Source organism: Scardinius erythrophthalmus, assembly GCF_964197995.2.
Source record: "Scardinius erythrophthalmus genome assembly, contig: HAP1_SCAFFOLD_43, whole genome shotgun sequence".
Taxonomy (NCBI): Eukaryota; Metazoa; Chordata; class Actinopteri; order Cypriniformes; family Leuciscidae; genus Scardinius; species Scardinius erythrophthalmus.
Window position 1 is genome coordinate 117,219 of NW_028296545.1, and position 18,999 is coordinate 136,217.

General features: G+C 38.0%; 1 protein-coding gene across 3 annotated transcripts; it reads right to left on the reverse strand.

Moving 5' to 3' along the window:
• Nucleotides 1-290: 290 nt before the first annotated feature.
• Nucleotides 291-15,961, reverse strand: LOC308686209 (uncharacterized protein). 3 transcript variants are annotated; one of them, XM_081394577.1, is made up of 5 exons: nucleotides 15,803-15,930; nucleotides 14,158-14,295; nucleotides 12,284-12,411; nucleotides 4,072-4,154; nucleotides 291-441 (listed from the first exon to the last, which is right to left on the reverse strand). In XM_081394577.1, the coding sequence occupies exons 1-5, from the start codon at nucleotides 15,831-15,833 to the stop codon at nucleotides 426-428; spliced, it is 396 nt and encodes a 131-aa protein (XP_081250703.1). In that variant the 5' UTR covers nucleotides 15,834-15,930; the 3' UTR covers nucleotides 291-425. The 3 variants fall into 3 exon arrangements, with proteins under 3 accessions (XP_081250703.1, XP_081250702.1, XP_081250701.1); XM_081394576.1 differs by having other exon boundaries at nucleotides 12,284-12,439; nucleotides 15,803-15,893; XM_081394575.1 differs by having other exon boundaries at nucleotides 295-441; nucleotides 14,158-14,323; nucleotides 15,803-15,961.
• Nucleotides 15,962-18,999: the final 3,038 nt, after the last annotated feature.

The window sequence follows — 18,999 nt, forward strand, 5'->3', positions numbered from 1 at the left end:
ATTCAACTTTAAATATATTAAAAAAAATAAGGACACAATGTAATGTAGTAACTGCTGAGAGCATAAAGGTGAATATAGTCACAAAGTCTGGCTTGTGCTGATGAGCTGGTGCTGATTGGAGGATCTTGGAGCGATATGACCCACAACTTACTCCTGCTGGACGAGTTCTGCCAGAACACCTACACGAAAGATCCCTTCCCTAGGAAGTGTTGCAGCTGCCATAATACCGTTCTCAGATTATAATGAGCTTTAATAGAACAATCTAAAACATTTGCAATGAACAAGGAACAGATTGTGCATGGCAGACACTGGCTATGGACTGCATATTTATTATTTTATTGCATATTTATTATTTAATGAAACATTGATGGCCAGGTGGGTGTGGGAATGAAGGTGGACTAGAGGTAGATCTGTGCATCTGAGGATCAACTATCTCCTGAGCTGTTTGATAGAGAAAAGAAAATGAAAAAGATGTTAGAGCATTCTATAAGGAAAGTTACTGTGGGTTAAAATACTTATTTCTCACAAACAACATTGGTAGAAACATGAACACAATACTGTCAACAACCTCCTTAATAGATACTAAACAGCTGTGGAATTGAAATCAGATTGAACATGATTCTCACAGTATTTAATTTCAAAATTTAAGGTGCTCTAAGCGATGTCACATTTTTTAGGCCAAAACATTTGTCACATACAGCAAGCATCTTCTCACCATCCGCTAGCTGCCTGTCCCCTGAAAACTGTAAAGAAACGCCGTCTCTGTAGACAGTCCAGGTTCCACAAACAGCAACAAAAACAAACTGGGCTCCCCTGCACCGCGAAACCAACAAAATGTTCCAGCCAATCATAGATATAAACACTAGATATCGCCTTGGGGTTCTAAACATGCGTCAAAACCGCCGCCATCTTAGAACAGGGGTCTTGCCATAGGAAGTAGCTAGGTAACGCTGCTATCTCCGCCTGTACTTCGAATTCATGGATGATACCGGACTTTTGTGCTGCGTATGGATGTTCACACGAACAAAATTTAAACCAGACAGCATGGTATTACATTTACTCTGTGGATGGTAGTAGTCAAGTTGTTTTTTTATAAGTTAAGTGTACATTTCTCTGCTTGGAGGAAGAAAATGAACTGTGATTCTCGCACAGCTAATGAACTGTGAATGTGCTGTACTCTTTAGATATTATTTGAAATAACCCTTGTGTTTAAAATGTACAATATGCAGGAGTTGATCCTCAATACCCACTTTTGGCTGTGATGTGCTGTGTTGTTCCTAACTTTTGATTTTTTTTTTTTTACCGATTGTACTCAAACCTTTTAATGAAAAAAAAAAAAAAAAAAAAAAAAAAAAACAGTGTGGTGCTTAACCTGTAAGTACAGTCCTAATAGTATGCTGATCCTCTCCCTGTCAATCTTCAAACAGTACATCCATGATTATTATACATAGAATTCCGCAAATCTTATGTGAGTTTTGCACACGGCTACAGTGGGCTCAAGGGCTTGTTTCTTTTCCTTGCAAACTGGGGATGGAGGTGTGGAAGGACACTGAAATTTGTGAAAATGTCAACTGTTTAAAGCTTTTCTTTAAAGTGAATTTCTTTTTGTATAAATTGTATCTTAATTTTAATAAATTTTATTCATCAACAAATTGCCTGTTGATATAATCATGGAGGCGTCCGCGCGGTCACTTACTTATTGCATAGGGCTGTAACGATACGCGATATGAAATCGAAATCGCGACACTCGGATCCACGATCCTGTTTCGCGGTGTGAGAAGGCAAAATCGCGACACACCCCTTCCAACTCTCAGAGTACGGCCGTTTCACACATACTCCATTTGCAGTGCGTATGCGGTGCATATTTTTTCCGTAGCCTACCCAAGTTAACAGGTTAGAGCTTTCACACTGCACGCGGTTGCCGTCCGTCGATCCGTTCCAGTTGCCGTGCGTATACAGCACAGTGCAGCGATCGTTTCCGCAACGAGTAATTCTTTTGTGCTGCACGCGCTGAATTAAAGTGACAGCGCATGGTTCGTGGTCAAAATGAAAACAGCTCGACAATAAATGCGATTAATTAAATAAAATGTAGTATCTCACCATAAATGTATTTAATTAAATACTATCTTTTTCACTTTAAGACTGGGGAAAAGCAAGAAAAAACACAATTTACCTCAACTTGGAAGGTTTGATTGGTGGTTTGCAGCACAGGCAGTAAGCCTCAGTTACCACAGTGTGAAACAGTAGCCATTTAATTTAGCCTACTTTGTGTAAGAGAACTTGATTGAAGGAGAATTTTCAACATGCTCGAATCATCACCACAATGGAGTTTAGTTCTGTTTGTTTTTCAACAGTATTTTGTTACAAAGAAAACAGAAGTGTTATAGCTTTGGCTATTTATTTATTTTTTATGCTATTTATATTGTTAATAATTTGCATAGTTAATCTTGTTCTTTGGTGTTCAGTTTGTAAAGGTTTTACAAATGTTATTTAATAAAAAATATTGTTTTAATAAAAATCATCCCCCCCCCCACCCCCCCACCCCCCCAAATAATCATCCGAACCGAATCGTGGGTCAAAAATCGTGATACGAACCGTATCGTGGGTTTGGTGTATCGTTACAGCCCTATTATTGCACGTTTACTGGAGCGTATCTCATCCTAACTTAACGAAACTCAGCCTATGCCTCACACAGACATGAGAAATACATCAAATACACAAAGCTTAAATAGTCTTTAAACGAAATAATTTAAAAACGAAAGAAAAAAGCTAGGCTACTCTCTGATTATTTAATTCATAATGTGCATTTCTCTCTATAGGCGCGTTTACTCCAGAGGTGGCGATCGTCAACTTCATCTCTGCAGCCGAGTCGACACTGTCAGAAGTTTATTAATAAAAATCAATGCACGTGTCACCGGATTTACAAATGCACTTCTTGCTTTTTTGCACGCACACATATGTCGAAATAACGAGATATTATGTTGAAATAACATTATTCTTAATAAAACATTTAATAAACATTAATAAAACATTTAGAATATTTGATTGAATGCTGAATGTTGCGCTTGTTCAATTGAATAAAATTAAAAATTTAATTGTGATCATTAAAATAATTGAATATTAAATATTTAGTGGCCAAGTTTTGCTCATTTATATATGTATTATATAGCAATAGTTTATTCTAAGTTTACTCAAGTGGAAGAATGTGACTAATAAACTTAGGCCTGCCTACTCTATGCATTATATTTTGAAAAAGAAGTAATTATCTTAATATCAAAACTTTAAATTTCCTCTGGACTCAATGATAAATACATGTCTTATCGTTAGAACGAACCATAAAAACTAGAAAATCGCATTCATGACGATTTATGGTGATTTTATTTCCGTTAGACCTTTGCCTACATTGACGCGTATGCATTAAAGAGGAGGGGCTACCCTGTTCCAAGATGGCGGCTCTATTGACGCATTCGTTCCAATGAACTGCCGTATACAAGGCGACATCTAGTGTTTATATCTATACAAGCCAATAACCAACAAAGAGGATTTGGGGGATTAGTGTGCGGATGAGGAGGAGGGAGGGTCTAGCTAGCCTCCGTTTTGTTTGACAACTTTCAGCGTCAACAAGAAGTGACGTCACCCAACATCACTTTGAGCACCTTTAAAAAAAAAAAAAACACTTTGTTTTGCTCATTTACCAGTACTGCTGAGATCAAATGTTAACTGGTAGGAGCAGCACTGTGTCCTAACCAGATACGCTAAGATTCTAGCGACAAAAATTTGTCACAGTGGGAAAAATCACAGCTAATCAGAAGAGCGCGCACTCAGCAAGCTCCAAGCACTCAACTAAATGGATAATTACACAAATCCATTAATATTACACCTTTTTTTAACATTATTAAAAATACATAGTTACTGAAACAATTGTCTGTTAACAAACAGTTTGAACGTTCTTGTTTACTTTTTTTGTTTACAGTTGAGTTGCTTTCAGTACGGCTATAAAAGACAAACAAAATGATTTTCAAACTTGCATACTCTTTTAACATTAAATAATGCACATTTACAGTACTATACCTGACATCATCATACTTTCTGTTCCAGCGGTGACGTCGCAGAAATAGTCTGGTTAGGACACGGTGTTGCACATATTCACTCGTCTGAAAGAAGTAAATGAGCATAGCCATTGAATTACATGTAACAATTGTGGTAATTACATGTATAACCCGTTTACAGTTACGGCTCATAAATACATGTACAATATTAAACCTACATTTCATATAAATATTTTAGCAAAACTAGAGAGGGAGGCAATGTTTTAGTCAGAATTACTGCATTCCCATCAACACACAACCATCAAATGCAAGTTATACACTGGAGAAACGCGTCTCAAGTCCATACGCATCTGTCAAAGTATCTGACGGCTAACCATGATAAACTACATGCTTGGTTATTAGAAGCACTTTCTCTGCTCCTGTCAGTTTTGTGATCTATGCCTGACTCAAATAATCCTAGCTTCTCCAGTCATAAAAGCTGCTGCTAGTTCAAATTTGACAGATGAAGTCACGCTTTGATTGGACTCATCGCGTCAATAGGTTGGTTTCACGTGACGTCACGCTGCTGCATCGCGAGAGCGCAAAATTCAAATGGAGGGCAGGAAGTGAAATAACTGAGGATCTGCCGTCTGATAAAATGCCAATGTATTGTGTATTTTACGGCTGCTCCATTCGTTCTAATCGACAAAAGGGAAAGGGTTTTTATAGAGTACCGAAGATTGTCACTCATACATGTGAGAAATGTAAAAAGCTCACAGAACAACGCCGTAAAAAGTGGATTTTTAACGTAAGTTAGGTCTGCGGTCGGGAGGAGCAGAGTCTGTTAATGCCCGTGTCTGCAGCGACCACTTCGTCGGAGGTATTTTAGCTAGCCAACGTGTTTTTGTGTCTGTGTTAAATAGCATTAGGTTGTCGTTAAATGCTCATTTATTTAGGCCTCGTTTACACTGTTAGTGAAATGTGACCCAATTCCGATTTTTTGCTCATTTGTGACACAGGTCCAATGTGTTCTATGACACTGTAAAAAGGAAAAAAAAAACGCATGCATTCGGATATTTTGAGATCCGTTTCAGGCCTCATTCATATGTGGAAAATAAATATGTGGATATGTGCCAATGCGACTGTCATGTAAACAGGCAGATCGGATTTTCTGAGGCATTAGGCAACGTCTCCGCGGTTAAAGGCAATATTTAAACACAATATGCTCCCACCAGTCCTGAGATCTCTCTCACACACAATAACTGAAGCATATGTGCAATGATGGCACTTTTCGTCCTCCTCCGCCTCATAATCATAACGATGTTTGGCGAACTTCGCATATATCGCAGAGCTAGGATCAAGCATAATTAACGTTCGTCCATCTGTGCAAGAGAATTTAACCCTTTAAGCATGCGCAATGTTTCAGATAGTATGGCAAGTGTAAACACATGAATCGGATATGGGTCAGAGTTGAAAGAACGTGTAAACAGACGGTCAAAAAAAATCGGATAAATGTACAATACGGACACTCCGCAACTGTTTCCTCCATAGACGTATTCTCCGTGTTTACTTCCTGCCCTCCATCTGATATCGCCCCGCCTTCGCGCGTCATAATAATCACGTGACTGAAACCCAGCTATTGTGATACATTTTTTTAGTTGTATGTATGTCGCCATCTTTGACACCTTATTCACCGTCGCTATAATTATAGGTGATGGTAACAAATAGAGTACATGCTTGACTTTGCTTACTTGTTCATCCAGCAAGCACTCAAAATTATAAAACAGAGCCTACCTATGAATCATACCAGTTTTTTCTTACTTTTGTTAATATTATTGGGTTAAACTGGCTTCTGCTTTACAACTTGTTTATACATGTTGAAAGTGTAGGAAGGTCCTCACCCAAGGTTTGGCCTGCAATTTATAAAAGTTAGTTCCAATCCTTGATTCTGATTGATCAATAGCTGTTTTAGTCACAATAACACACGACCATGACCACTTCACCCAACGGCAGGGTTGGGGAGTAACGGAATACATGTAACGCCGTTATGTAATCAGGATACAAAAATCCAGTAACTGTAATTCGTTACAGTTACGTCAAAAAACGTAGTAATCAGATTATAGTTACATTTTGAAAAAAGGGGGAATACTTTCAGGATTACAATGGTTTCGTTTAAAACTAAATAAATAAGTATTTTGGCATAATAACACTATATTAAGCGCTGCTTGATTATACAGTAGTTCCTGGTTCTGTTGCCAGTAATGACTCACGTGTGCCACGCGCTGGTGCATGCGTAAATAACAGCCTTCTACAATCTCCTCAGACGCAGATTGAATCACTGCTGCTAGTAGAAACGACGCTGCCTGCGGGTAAAATCGCTTTTAATTCATGTAAATTGCGCTGCTATTTTTTTTAGAAATTAGGAGAATAGCTTTTTTAGTACTCAAAATGTCCTTTCTTAATCTTTTCTCGCGTGACGGGATGTTCGCTGTCTAGGTATAGTAGGGGAACTCCCACTGCCAACGCCTCAAGTTCAGTCAGGCAAATTAAGAAAGATCACGGCTGTAGTCAACATGAAGGCCTATTTTAAATAAACTAATATGTAGATTGTGTAAAAATTTTAAATGTTGTGTTTTTATTTTTTAGTTAAAAATGAGTTACAAATAAAACAAAATAATATGTAATACCATACATTAGCCACTAGATGTCTGTATAGCCCTTTACATAAATATATATTCAGGCCTGTGTTAGTAAATAAAAGTTTTTATTTATTTTTTTTTTTTAAATATTTCTTCTTGACTTTATTTATATACGTGACCTTGAAATAATCCAAAAGTAATCAGTTACATTACTTTCATATTATAGTACTTGGATTACGTTACTGAATACTTTTTTAATGAAGTAATTTGTAACTGTAACGGAATACATTTTTAAAGTAACCCTCCCAAGCCTGCCCAACGGTTCTATGTATTAGGGCTGGGTTTCGATTCAAATTTCAAGAATCGATTCGATTCCGATTCTCAAGATCTTGAATCGATTATCATTATTCGATTCGATCCGATTCGATCCGATCCGATCCGATCTTCGAGATTTAGATAATGGTTTTTGAAAAAAGCATTTTTTCCTGCTGTTACCTGAATTACAGGACTGTAGTTATGCAACATATTGATACTATTATTATAGACATTCAACTGCAAATTAATGGAGTATTGGTGGTTGTAAAGAACAATCCCCCTTCCAGAGTGTTGATGCAACTGCTTTCACAAACTTGCACTAGTGTAGACGACCGAGGACGCAGAGGTATATCAGCAGCAGTAGACCGATTATTTAGACGCGAACCTGATGTATTATTAAAAATGACATTAAGAATTTTCCAAAAAGCTGCTACAGTTCAGATGCAAATGCACCTTTATTTTTTTATTTTAATTATCAACATTTAGAACACATTTGTTCTAAGCCAGAGCAAATGTAAACAGATTGTTGGTTACTGGCTTCACAGTAAACAGACAACATTACACAGTAGAGATGCGCAGATGGGCTAGCCTATTATTTCAACCGCATCACAAAACAAAACTCATCCGTCCGCACCAACGTTTTTGACCAATTTTCAAAACCGCACCCGCCCGCCATCCACTTAATGTATGCATATATTTTTTATTTGATTGGTTAACCGCCCGCCACCCATCCGAATTTAATTAAAATATAATTTTTCGTCACGTCATCCGCCCGATCCACGGTTTATCCACGGAGTCCGCGGCTGTAACCGCCAACCGCGCATCTCTACACAGAATGTAAATAAAATTTGAACTTACAAAACCTTTAGAAAACCTTTGCTTTTGTCAAGCTCGTTCTCTGCATTGCTTCTGAACCCGAAATGGTGCCAGATCGCAGCTTTGAGCGTTTCTGGAGTTTTCAAAGCAACCGCTTGCTTAACGTTACTGACGTTGTTTTAATGTCCTTCCACCTCGCGCGCATGCGTGAATTCAATGACGCGGCAAGTTAAAGTTCACGGGGAAAATCGATCCTCTGAGTTACGGATCGATCTTTAGAAATTAATATGAAAATCGATTCAGAATCGGTGAATCGATTTTTTCAACACAGCCCTACTATGTATCACTAGTACACAACACCCCTAGCAACCACTCTTAGCAACTTAAACATGTTTGATCTCATTGATATTGTTCATTGATATTGAAGCTAGAGTCAATTATTGTGAGGGATTGAGAAAGTGAGTGAGAATCCATTTGAATGTCCGCTGTGATACCGTAAAACTTCAAATAATAGCCGAGTCCCAAATAGACGCCTGTCTCTTTTAAACGCTTGATGTGAGGACAGGTTTGGGTAAATAAAGGCCGGTCTCAAATAGAGGCCTGGTCTGTTTTTTTTTGTATCGGGTTGTATTTGATCTTCTAAAACCCATCAGATCGTCTGTTCTATGTTTTGATTAGATTTCACGTGACAGACGCAACCGTTCATGAACGACTCATCACTATTCACGCGCGTGTGTGTGAGGGAGAAAGAGGAGATAATATATTTCATTAACTTCGGGATGTTATCCATGTGGCCTGACTAGGGATGGTGAAAACTAAACATTTTCTTGACCGACCACCGAGCCTCATTCGCCGGTTGAAACCGGTTAACCGATTAGTTTAAAATATAGGTCTGTGCGCATGAGCAATAGTCACTTCGCCAGAACATGCGATGTGAAGGGTAGTAGCACCCATGGTATATTAAGAGAGTGATTTTTCGTACTTAAAATAAAGTCAAAATCAGCTATTTGGGACTATTTCGTCTACAAAAAGGAGGATGTTGACTGGAGTGTTATAAAGTTGTGGATGCTTGTCTTTTTTCAAAAGTTGAAATGTCTTTCAACATGTCTTTTTGTTTTGTCTTTTATTTTTCGTGTTCGCATTTATGAGGAAAAAAACAATGTTAGGCAACGTGACAGTTCTCCATTACGGATGCGACCGTTATGAAAGCGGCACTAAAAGACTGCTTTAAAACTTTCACAGAGACTTCAAACAGAAAGCACAAAGCCTTTCTTTAAAACGAATTTCGTTTTGTATTAATTGTATCTTAATTTTAATCAGCGTTTTATTATCCAATTTTCTCGATTTAATAAAAAAAGTAAATATCAGATAGATATCACGACATGGAGGCGAACTGGAGCTAACTTTAAGCTATCATCCATGAACCGAAACTCAACGTATAAGGTAGCTTACTCGTCTCACACACCTAAAAAAAAATAGAAATATATCTATTATCTAGGCTACAGAAATCTCTACTTTTAAACAGAACCATTCAAAACAAAATAAACTAGGCTACTCACTAACTGCGAAGATCGCGAGTCAGATTTCAACTTTGCAGCCGACACAGTTTATTAATAGATAAATGTCTCATCGCAATATTTTACATATTCATAATCATTTTTTGCTGGTTCTTTGTGACAGCTTTTAGGTGCCGTTTACATGAACGTGTCACTGAAAACAGAGAGAGAGAGAGAATAAGATTTTTTTTTTTTACTTATTTTGAGGAATGAACAAACAAACATCTGTTAAGAGCGCCGCCACGGTGGATTGCGTAGAACGTTCACCGAATTCTGACAGAAACATGTTCTAATTTTGGAATAAAATAATAAGTGACCTTTTTGTCACTTGTAATGAAGCTTGCGTATTAGTGAAATTATTAATATCATGACATGGAATGGTAATTATTGACTTTAGCCTGGATGGATCATGGCTCGCAATAGGCTAGCTATATCGTTGGGGGAAAAAATATCGAAATGTAGGCAAATTTTTTCGCAATATCTAATATTTTCCCAATATTGTACAATATCGTGCCTGCAATTTCGCAACTCTGTCGCATCTCTCTGCCGCTCTGCCTCCCGCTTTGGCTACCTTTCTCACCCGAGGAGGCTTGCGGGTGTCGCGTTTTAAGGTGATAGCCTAACGTTACATCATAGATTATGTGTTACTACTGTAGGCTATTTAAGCACTGTATCGCACAAGTTGCAACTTACATCTGTGTCATTCTTTTTGGTGAAATGGTCCCACACACTTCTTTGCACGCTTCATCCTGTCGTCTGCCCTGGCTCTAACCTCGAGTGTTTTAACCTTGTGAGCGCGCGCCGCGAACCCAAACTCTGTGACCTCGCGCCAAATGTTTTTATTGGTTTATTAAGTAGCCTACAAACAGGCGAGTTATGAAACATTGAGTGTGAGGGATTTGTTCACTTCACACAAAAAGATCTTGGAATGAGATGGCTAACTGTAAAGTCCACTGTCTATAATAGCCTAATTTAGAGATCACTTTTTTTTTTTTTAACCGACTACCGACAACTTTGACCGGTTAACGCTGATACGGTCAACCATCGGTCAAACGGTCATCGGTTAACATCCCTAGGCCTGACAGTAGCTTCTGATGGAAGCAAGGATCACCTTTATCCATTGTTTCAAAGAGGGAGAGCCCTGCGCATCTGGGCGGGAGCTGTTAGTGCAAGCAAGGCAGGCAGAGTTAGCGGAGGCTGGAGAGGGAGAAGTGGAGGAGAGCGACGTGGAGGAGGAATTCGCCAATGAACTTGTAATTGAGGATCGCGGGGATGATGATAGTGATGAATAGAGTAATTTTCTATCACATGATTGCAGTTGTTTTACAGGGTAGCCTTCATTCTTTCTTGTTGATGTGTTTCGGGCAACAAGTTCATATGCTCGATGGATTTTAGCGGTAACTTGTGTTCTGCCCGTTGCTGTCACATCGTTTCGTTTTTTTATGTTTTTTTTGTTTTGTTTTGTTTTATGCTGCCATGAGCCAAAGACATTTCTTACATTAAATGTTTTTGTTAAACACATTCGAATTAATTATAAATAAAACATAATATAATGTGTTAACCTCCTACTGTCATGTTTAACTTTTTTTAGGGCGCATCTGAAGTAGGGCTGTCACTTTACGGTCGAAAATCGCTTGCACAATCGATCGGACCAACCAACAAGTTCCGAAAACGAAAATAGGGAATTGATTTTAACGGTCTTCTGTCTGAGCGCGTCCAGCTTGTCACGATACGCCCGCAGCGAACGCGCGTCACACAGCTACTGTAGGTTCTGACAAACACACATAACAGCAAATTATACTTCTGCATAATGTGTCTTTTTACAACAAAACTGTGAATTACTCTGCCAGTATTCAGACAGTCTCATGCATATTACCAGATTACCCACCTCGGTAGACATAGCTCCACGCGATACAGTTGGCTTGCTCCGATCAAAACAAACGCACATGAGCAGCGGTAGAGAGGGGGAGGAGGCCGCCGCAAGTGAGTTTTTTACGACTGTGTTGTGAAATATACGCCCCCCCACAGCTGTAGGGGGAGCTCGTGGGGAAAACATGCGACAACAAAAGGGAAAATCAGCGAAGAAGTGACTAGAGTTCGCTAGAGTTGCCGAGTTCGGCTTTAACCATCATAGAGTGAAAGTTTATCATTTGCATGTGTTTTTAAGTCCTGTCAGCCCCGGCCGCGCGCGCACTCACCTTCACCGTCTTCAAACAACACGAGCGCTGTCTTGCTCTCTCTCTCCCTCTCGCATATTAATCAAAATCAAGTTACATTTTGACTGTGCTCTCTGCAGATGTTCATTCACTTTTTTTTGTATAAGCTGTTTTTGATTGTGGTATACAGCAAACATTTCAAGTCATAACTCTTTATTATTTTGTTGTGTATAAGAGCGGCTTTGTATGTTACTAATTATTCAGAATATGCGCAAGTCCACAAGCGTAGTGAGCGCTGCTTTTAAATGAACATTTCTTTAAAACAAAAAAATTATTTGACAGATTTTCCTTTTCTTAAGGGCATAAACAAGCTTTACGCCCTTAAAAAGTGACCGTTACAGAATATAATCAGAGTTATTTTAATTTATTCTGGTTCTTCCAAGCTTTATAATGGTAGTCAATGGGGGGCCAACTGAAACAAACAGAAGCACATCCATCCGTTATAAAAGTGCTCCACACGGCTCCAGGGGTTAATAAAGGCCTTCTGAAGTGAATCGATGGGATTTTGTAATAAAAATACCCATTTTTAATTCTTTATAAAGTAAAACTATCTTCTGACAGACTGCCTTGCGTATTAAATTTGAAAGCGTAACTGACGAAGTGTATGACGTAGCAGAAGCATTTTGAACTGCAAGAGGTGTTGTTGATTGTGAAAATCTGTAGATTAAATACATCATTACTGCAACAAAAAAAATCAAATTAAAATAAAGTACCTGATAGTGGAGTTTGTGGGAGAAGAGACTAGATCTATAGCAAAATGATGGCCTCTCACGGCGGTTCCATACAAAGATCAGTCGCCGATGGAGGTGCCACAGCCAATCAGGACTGGAGTTCTGCAGTTCTGAGTCAGGTAAGCAGAATAAAATACACTGTAAATAAACAGTATTAAAACAAAAAGTAAAATCACTAGTACATGACCTTCCATGGCTTAATTCTTCCATAAATTAAATTGTCATATTATATATCATTAAATTGTTTTTCAGGATTGGTTGTTGAATAAAATGTTATGCTAGTAACAAGTAATAACTACTAGATATAATATAATAACTACAACTCCCGATTCAATACTATCATGATACTTGGGTGCAGATGCGATATGCATTGTGATTTGACACATTTCATCCTCTGTTGGAACAAAAGTGGCTAACTTCTATCAACCTCATCTATAGAGTGCCGAAGTAATGACGTCACTTTGTAGGCCAACCCGGAAGTTAGCGGCGCATGGGTTCCCTCGATCAAAAAGCAATGCATTTTCCCCATAGACTTTTGGAAAATCGCAAAAAATAAGATCTGTGTTCAACAAAGAGTTGTGACCCTTACACGTTTTGTCTATCAAGATAATCTTTACAAGTTGATCCAAAATGTATACATTTTGAAGCCTAAATAAAGCCGTCGGATATAAAATGCTAACGGTAGGCTATCAACGGACTACAGCACACCATGGTCGCGGATCAACGTCATCATCAAGCTTCCTCAAACTCACTCGCTCGCTCATTATGATCTGCGCTGTGTATGAACCTATTTTTACAGTCTATGGTATGAACCTATTTTTACTGTCTATGGTATGAACACTTATCCAATTTTTCATGAGAAATATTGCCCATTCTGTTTTTCAAAAAATGTTAGAAACTAATTTTGTTTATGCGTGCCTCTCTGAGATTTTTTAAATCTTTTGTTTATGTTTTATTTATTCGTTTATTATTTTGTTAGTTTATATAAACCTTAATATTATTTTCTTTGTGATTACGATTATTATGCCTGATCATTGTGCCGCAAATAAACTTGAAAGATTATCTTTCACTGTATTATGTTTGATTGTATGTTTGCATACCATTTGCTAATTTGCTAATTCGCCAGGGGGGAAAAACGCGCTTTAACCATCTCAGAAGCACTAACGTTATATGGCCGTATCAATTTCCATGTCCTTTTTCTTAGACGATAGAAAAACCATAGATCGAAGAGAGAACAACTATAAATCTGGACATGAACAGTGCAGCTTAGATGCTGGTTTACTTGCCGGTATTGTAAGGGCCAGCATGAGGTACAAGGTTAAGCGAGTAAGTAAAACTAGGGAGAGATAGAGGAGTTATAATAGTGTTCTATGTATTTAAGATAACTATACAAATAATCTCTGAACAAGCATAACACAGTTCAATTCCAAACATTTAATATAATAGTTGTATATAATTATATATGTTGAATTTAAAGAGAATTGTCAATAGCAAATGCTTATTATAATATATTATAATTAAACCATATATATGTTCCATAAATAACACATATATACTCATTTTGTTAACATTTTCTATTTTTACCTGGTAATCCACAAGCCCCAATGTGAGAGCCTGTGTAGTAATTTTTATCTCATTCACATTTCTGTGAGCTGACTGGAGTGTAGTTACAATAGTATACAAGTAGTATGCAATAGTTTAACATTTAATTTGTGTATTTGTCAGACAGGCAACGAGGCATAATAGACCATAACCGATTATAATGTACTGACGCTTTTCTGACGTCATTTGTCGCGTACGTGCTTTGTCGCGGTAGCATTCAATGAATGCAAAAAAATAAAATTAAAATAAAGTACCTGATAGTACCAGATAGTGGAGTTTGTGGGAGAAGAGACAAGATCTATAGCAAAATGTTGGCCTCTCACGGTGGCTCCATACAAAGACCAGTCGCCGATGGAGGTGACACAGCCAATCAGGACAGGAGTTCTGCAGTTCTGAACCAGGTAAGCAGAATAAAATACACTGTAAATAAACAGTATTAAAACAAAAGGTAAAGTCACTAGTACATGACTTTAAATGGCTTAATTCTTCCATAAATTAAATTAAATTAATCATATTATATATCATTAAATTATGTTTTTCAGGATTGGTTGTTGAATAAAATGTTACACTAGTAACAATTAATAACTGCTAGATATAATATAATAACTACATATCCCGATTCGAAAATATCACGATACTTGGGTGCAGATTCGATATGCATTGTTATTTTTGACATTTCATCCTCTGTTGGAACGAAAGTGGCTAACTTCTATCAACCTCATCTATAAGCAAGGACAAAAATAAAACAATTTAATTCTCTACTAAGCAATACATTAAAATGTAGCAAAATTAATAAACACTCTAATCATGAGCACATTGGATTTTCTGTGTGTAGCTCAGAATAAATAAATAAATAAAAATAAAATGAATGAATGTCACGTGACCTTAGGCTATATATATACGATGACCATTGTAATTTGCATCAGATGACCGTTATATTTCTTCAGCCTATTGTACCATCAACATTTTGATCAATTTTCCCACAATAATAATCTGTTATTAGCAATTAACTGTATATATTTTATATCTGTTCATTTGTTATACGTGTTTTTACTTCTGTTGTTTTATTCATTCCTTCATTATTAGCCGGCTTTAAGTTTGTTTGTAGTTTGTCATCAGTTCGTCGTCAGTTCGTCAAATTGTTGGTAAGTATGAATTAAGCAGCCTTTTGATATATTGAAGTTTATTATAAAGAATTATTATACATTAATATAACACAGAGACACAATAAATCACAAATACAAACACTAAAAACAAATACCGGAAAAGATTAGGGTGCGTTTTTTTCCCTTCCTCACAAAACAGCTGTGAGTGACGACACACGGAGCGGGAAAAAAAGCTGTTCTTATTGGTTGAGACCGGGGCGTCCAAACTCGGTCCTAGAAGGCCGCTGTCCCGTAGAGTTTAGCTCCAACTTGCCTCAACACACTTAATAAAAGCTTGTTTAGGTGGTGCAGGTGTTTAATTGTGGTCGGAGCTGAATTCTTCAGAACAATGGCTCAACAGGAGCAAAATTAACGCCCCTGGTTAGACGATGAGAAAAGTTAACGTACAAATGTGAAGCGCTGTTCTACTTAACACTGGTTTCCGAAACCTTAGTGGACGTTATCGAGTCTAACGTTACAATCACTCCTATTTAGCACACTCAACGGCTGTCCGAAATCGCTTACTCGTTTTCCTTCACTCCTCCGAATTAACTGTGTTAAGTGAGCCATACCGTACCATGCAGTGGAAAAGCGCCATTAGCGGCCCAATGTAGGGACGATGTGTGCACGAGGGCCGATAACACAAGCGTGCACGAATTAAGTTACACAAGCACTAAACACATATGATGGTCATTATGCAAGACACAATATTTGTTAACATGCATGTTAATGTCGTGTTAAACACGATTATTACCTTCATGACGATGACGATGACACTCGACCATCAACGCTCTCCCGAACTCCTCTCCTGTCCTGATCTGGAGGCGCGCGCGCGCCGCGCGCACACACGAAAGAGTGACATCAGCAGCGAACAGCCAATCGTATGCCCTGAAACAGAAAATTCACTTCTCGCGAGAGACAAAGGCAGCGCTATACAATACTCTCATCTGAAGATTCGATTGAAGAATATTAAATACATGTATTTAGACAGCAAGAAGAAAATATCTTGCTATAACAAAACAAATATGTTTGTCTTATAAAGACTCAATTTATTTAATAAAAAATGCAGTAAAATGGCAAAATTGTATAACAAATTAAAATAAATACTTTAAAATGTATTTATTCCTGGGACGCAAAGCTGAATGTTCAGCATCATTACTCCAGTCTTCAGTGTCACATGATTATTTGAAAATCATTCTAATATGATTTGATGCCCAAGTAACATTTCTTATTATCAAATGATTATCACCATCATCCCTGGAATAAAAACATTTTTAGATATTTGCATACAATTATTTTAAATAAAAAAATAAAAACAAATACAATTTTGTTTTTACTGTATTTTGATCAAATAAATGTATATATTGACTTTTGACATTTTGGCTGAACATTGTTCAGAGTTCAGTTTTCTTAAACCTCAACCAACATTCATCAACTGTTCTTTGAGGGCTCGATTCCTGTAGAGTTTATCTCTACTTCTAAAGAGAGATGTTGACACTTAAATTTTAGTCACAAAGTAACTAATTAAAACAGATTAATAAACAAAAAAGTGACCACAGACGTTTAATAAGCTTTTGTATATTATTTCTACGCACACATTTAGGGTCAATACTTGATACATACAATTTTATTCTTACTAAAAAAAGGGTATTTTAGGACTGGAGTTGAGAACCACTGCATTTGGCTTAGACAGGTTATTACAATGCACTTTTTTGTGTTAATGTCTCAGCACCATGGCTTGCAAAAAAACAATCGTACTGGACATTGCGAAGAAAAGCCAAAGCTAAAGTTGACAAACAACTGCAGTCAATGCAAGCAGTATCATCAGCATCATGGAGGAAGGAGTATGGTAGCATGCACAGTGACGAAAGCAGCACCGTGGATGATGGCGATGATGATTTTATGGATTGTCTTTCCCATATTGATGAGCCTGAATACGTCACCATGGCAAGTGCTCTATATAGCAGTGAATCTGACACAGACACAGAGTCTGAACTGCCTCCAAGTTCCCTGAATGATGACTTGGCCACCTGGGCAACAGAACATAAAATAACACATGTGGCACTAAATTCATTACTCAATATCCTCCGCGAGCGTGATTTGAATCTGCCAAAAGATGCCAGGACACTGTTAGGAACAGTGCGTTCCAACAGAACTGAAATACAGAGCATAGCTGGTGGCCAGTACTATCATTTTGGCCTTCTTCAATCCATTTCAGGGGTACTCTATAAGAACATGGACATTTTGAGGAACATGAGCAATTTGGAGCTCCAGGTGAACATTGATGGTTTGCCTCTCTACAAGAGTTCAACAACTCAATTCTGGCCTATTCTTGGAACTGTGCAAAACCTGGTGCAGGAGGAACCTGTGACAATAGGTTTATTTTGTGGTACTAGTAAACCTAGTTCACTGGAGGAGTATCTCAAAGACTTCATCTGTGAAATAAAAGAATTAGGCAATGGTTTTGAATTTGAGGGAGTCAGTTTAACACTACAGCTTACCTCAATGGTTTGTGACGCACCTGCACGGGCTTTTCTGAAAAACGTGAAAGGACACACAGGCTACCATGGGTGCGAAAAGTGCATTCAAGATGGCGTGTACATGGAGAACAGGATGACCTTCCCTAGAAATGACATGCCTCTTAGAGATAATGAGAGTTTCCGAAATAGATCTGATTCAGATCACCATCATGGAACCTCACCTCTGGAAGAAACCTCCCTGGACATGGTCTCTGGATTCCCCCTAGATTATATGCACCTTGTGTGCCTTGGAGTCATGAGACGGCTTCTCCACTTGTGGCTTCGGCTGGGTCCTCTCACTTGCAGGCTGTCAGGATTCCAAGTCACTGTACTGACAGAAAGGTTGGTTGGTGCCCAGAAAAATGTTCCCATGGAATTTGCACGCAAACCAAGGGCACTGAGGGAAATAGATCGATGGAAGGCGACTGAGTTCAGACAGTTTTTATTGTACACAGGCCCTGTTATGCTAAAAGATCTCCTTGGCACAGAGGTGTACAAAAACTTCCTGTTGTTTTTTGTGGGAATTTTCATCCTGAGCAATAACAGCCTAATTGGAGATCACATTGAATATGCCAATGATATCCTGCGACTTTTTGTCACACACTTTGGACAGTTATATGGCCCCAAATTCCTGTCCTACAACGTCCACTCTCTTGTACATCTTGCAGAAGATGCAAAACACCATGGCGTACTCGACAACTTCAGCGCTTTCAAGTTCGAGGATTACCTGCACAAGCTGAAGAGACTCCTGCGAAAACCTACATGTCCGTTAAGCCAAATTGTAAGAAGGTTCTCCGAGATGCAAAGCTGCAGCAAAGAAAAAAAGACAAACAACCCAAAGATGCTCAGAAAACTGCATACAGCTGGCCCTCTACCCGAATCTTTTCAGGGAGCTTCACAGTACAGAGAATTAAAAACATGCTCTTACACTCTGAAACTGGACCAGGCTAACAGTTTTGTTTACATTGGGGGTAAAGTTGCAAAGCTGCAAAATATAATTTCAGTGAGGGATGAAATTTATGTAGCCTACAGTACCTTCAACAATCATGAACTTTTTTTTGACTATCCCCTTCCATCTTCGGCACTTGGTATTCATCTAGTTGATGACCTCCCAAGAACAACCAATTTCTGCAAGTTTGAGAACATTGAGGGGAAAGCTTTCTTAGTTCCTTATGACCGTTGTTTTGTTTCAGTGCCTCTTTTACACACACAATAATTATTTTTTTTATTTTATTTTTACACATGTGCTTTTGTTTTGTCACAGATATCTTGTACATTTGAATCATGAAAAATGTTGAATTGAAAATGTTCATGCATATGAACAACTGAAATTGAAGAAGTGTCTTTCAACGTCATGGGGCTAGGTTGTTGCAGTACAAAAAACAAAAACAAAAAAACATGTACCTGATAGTGGAGTTTGTGGGAGAAGGGA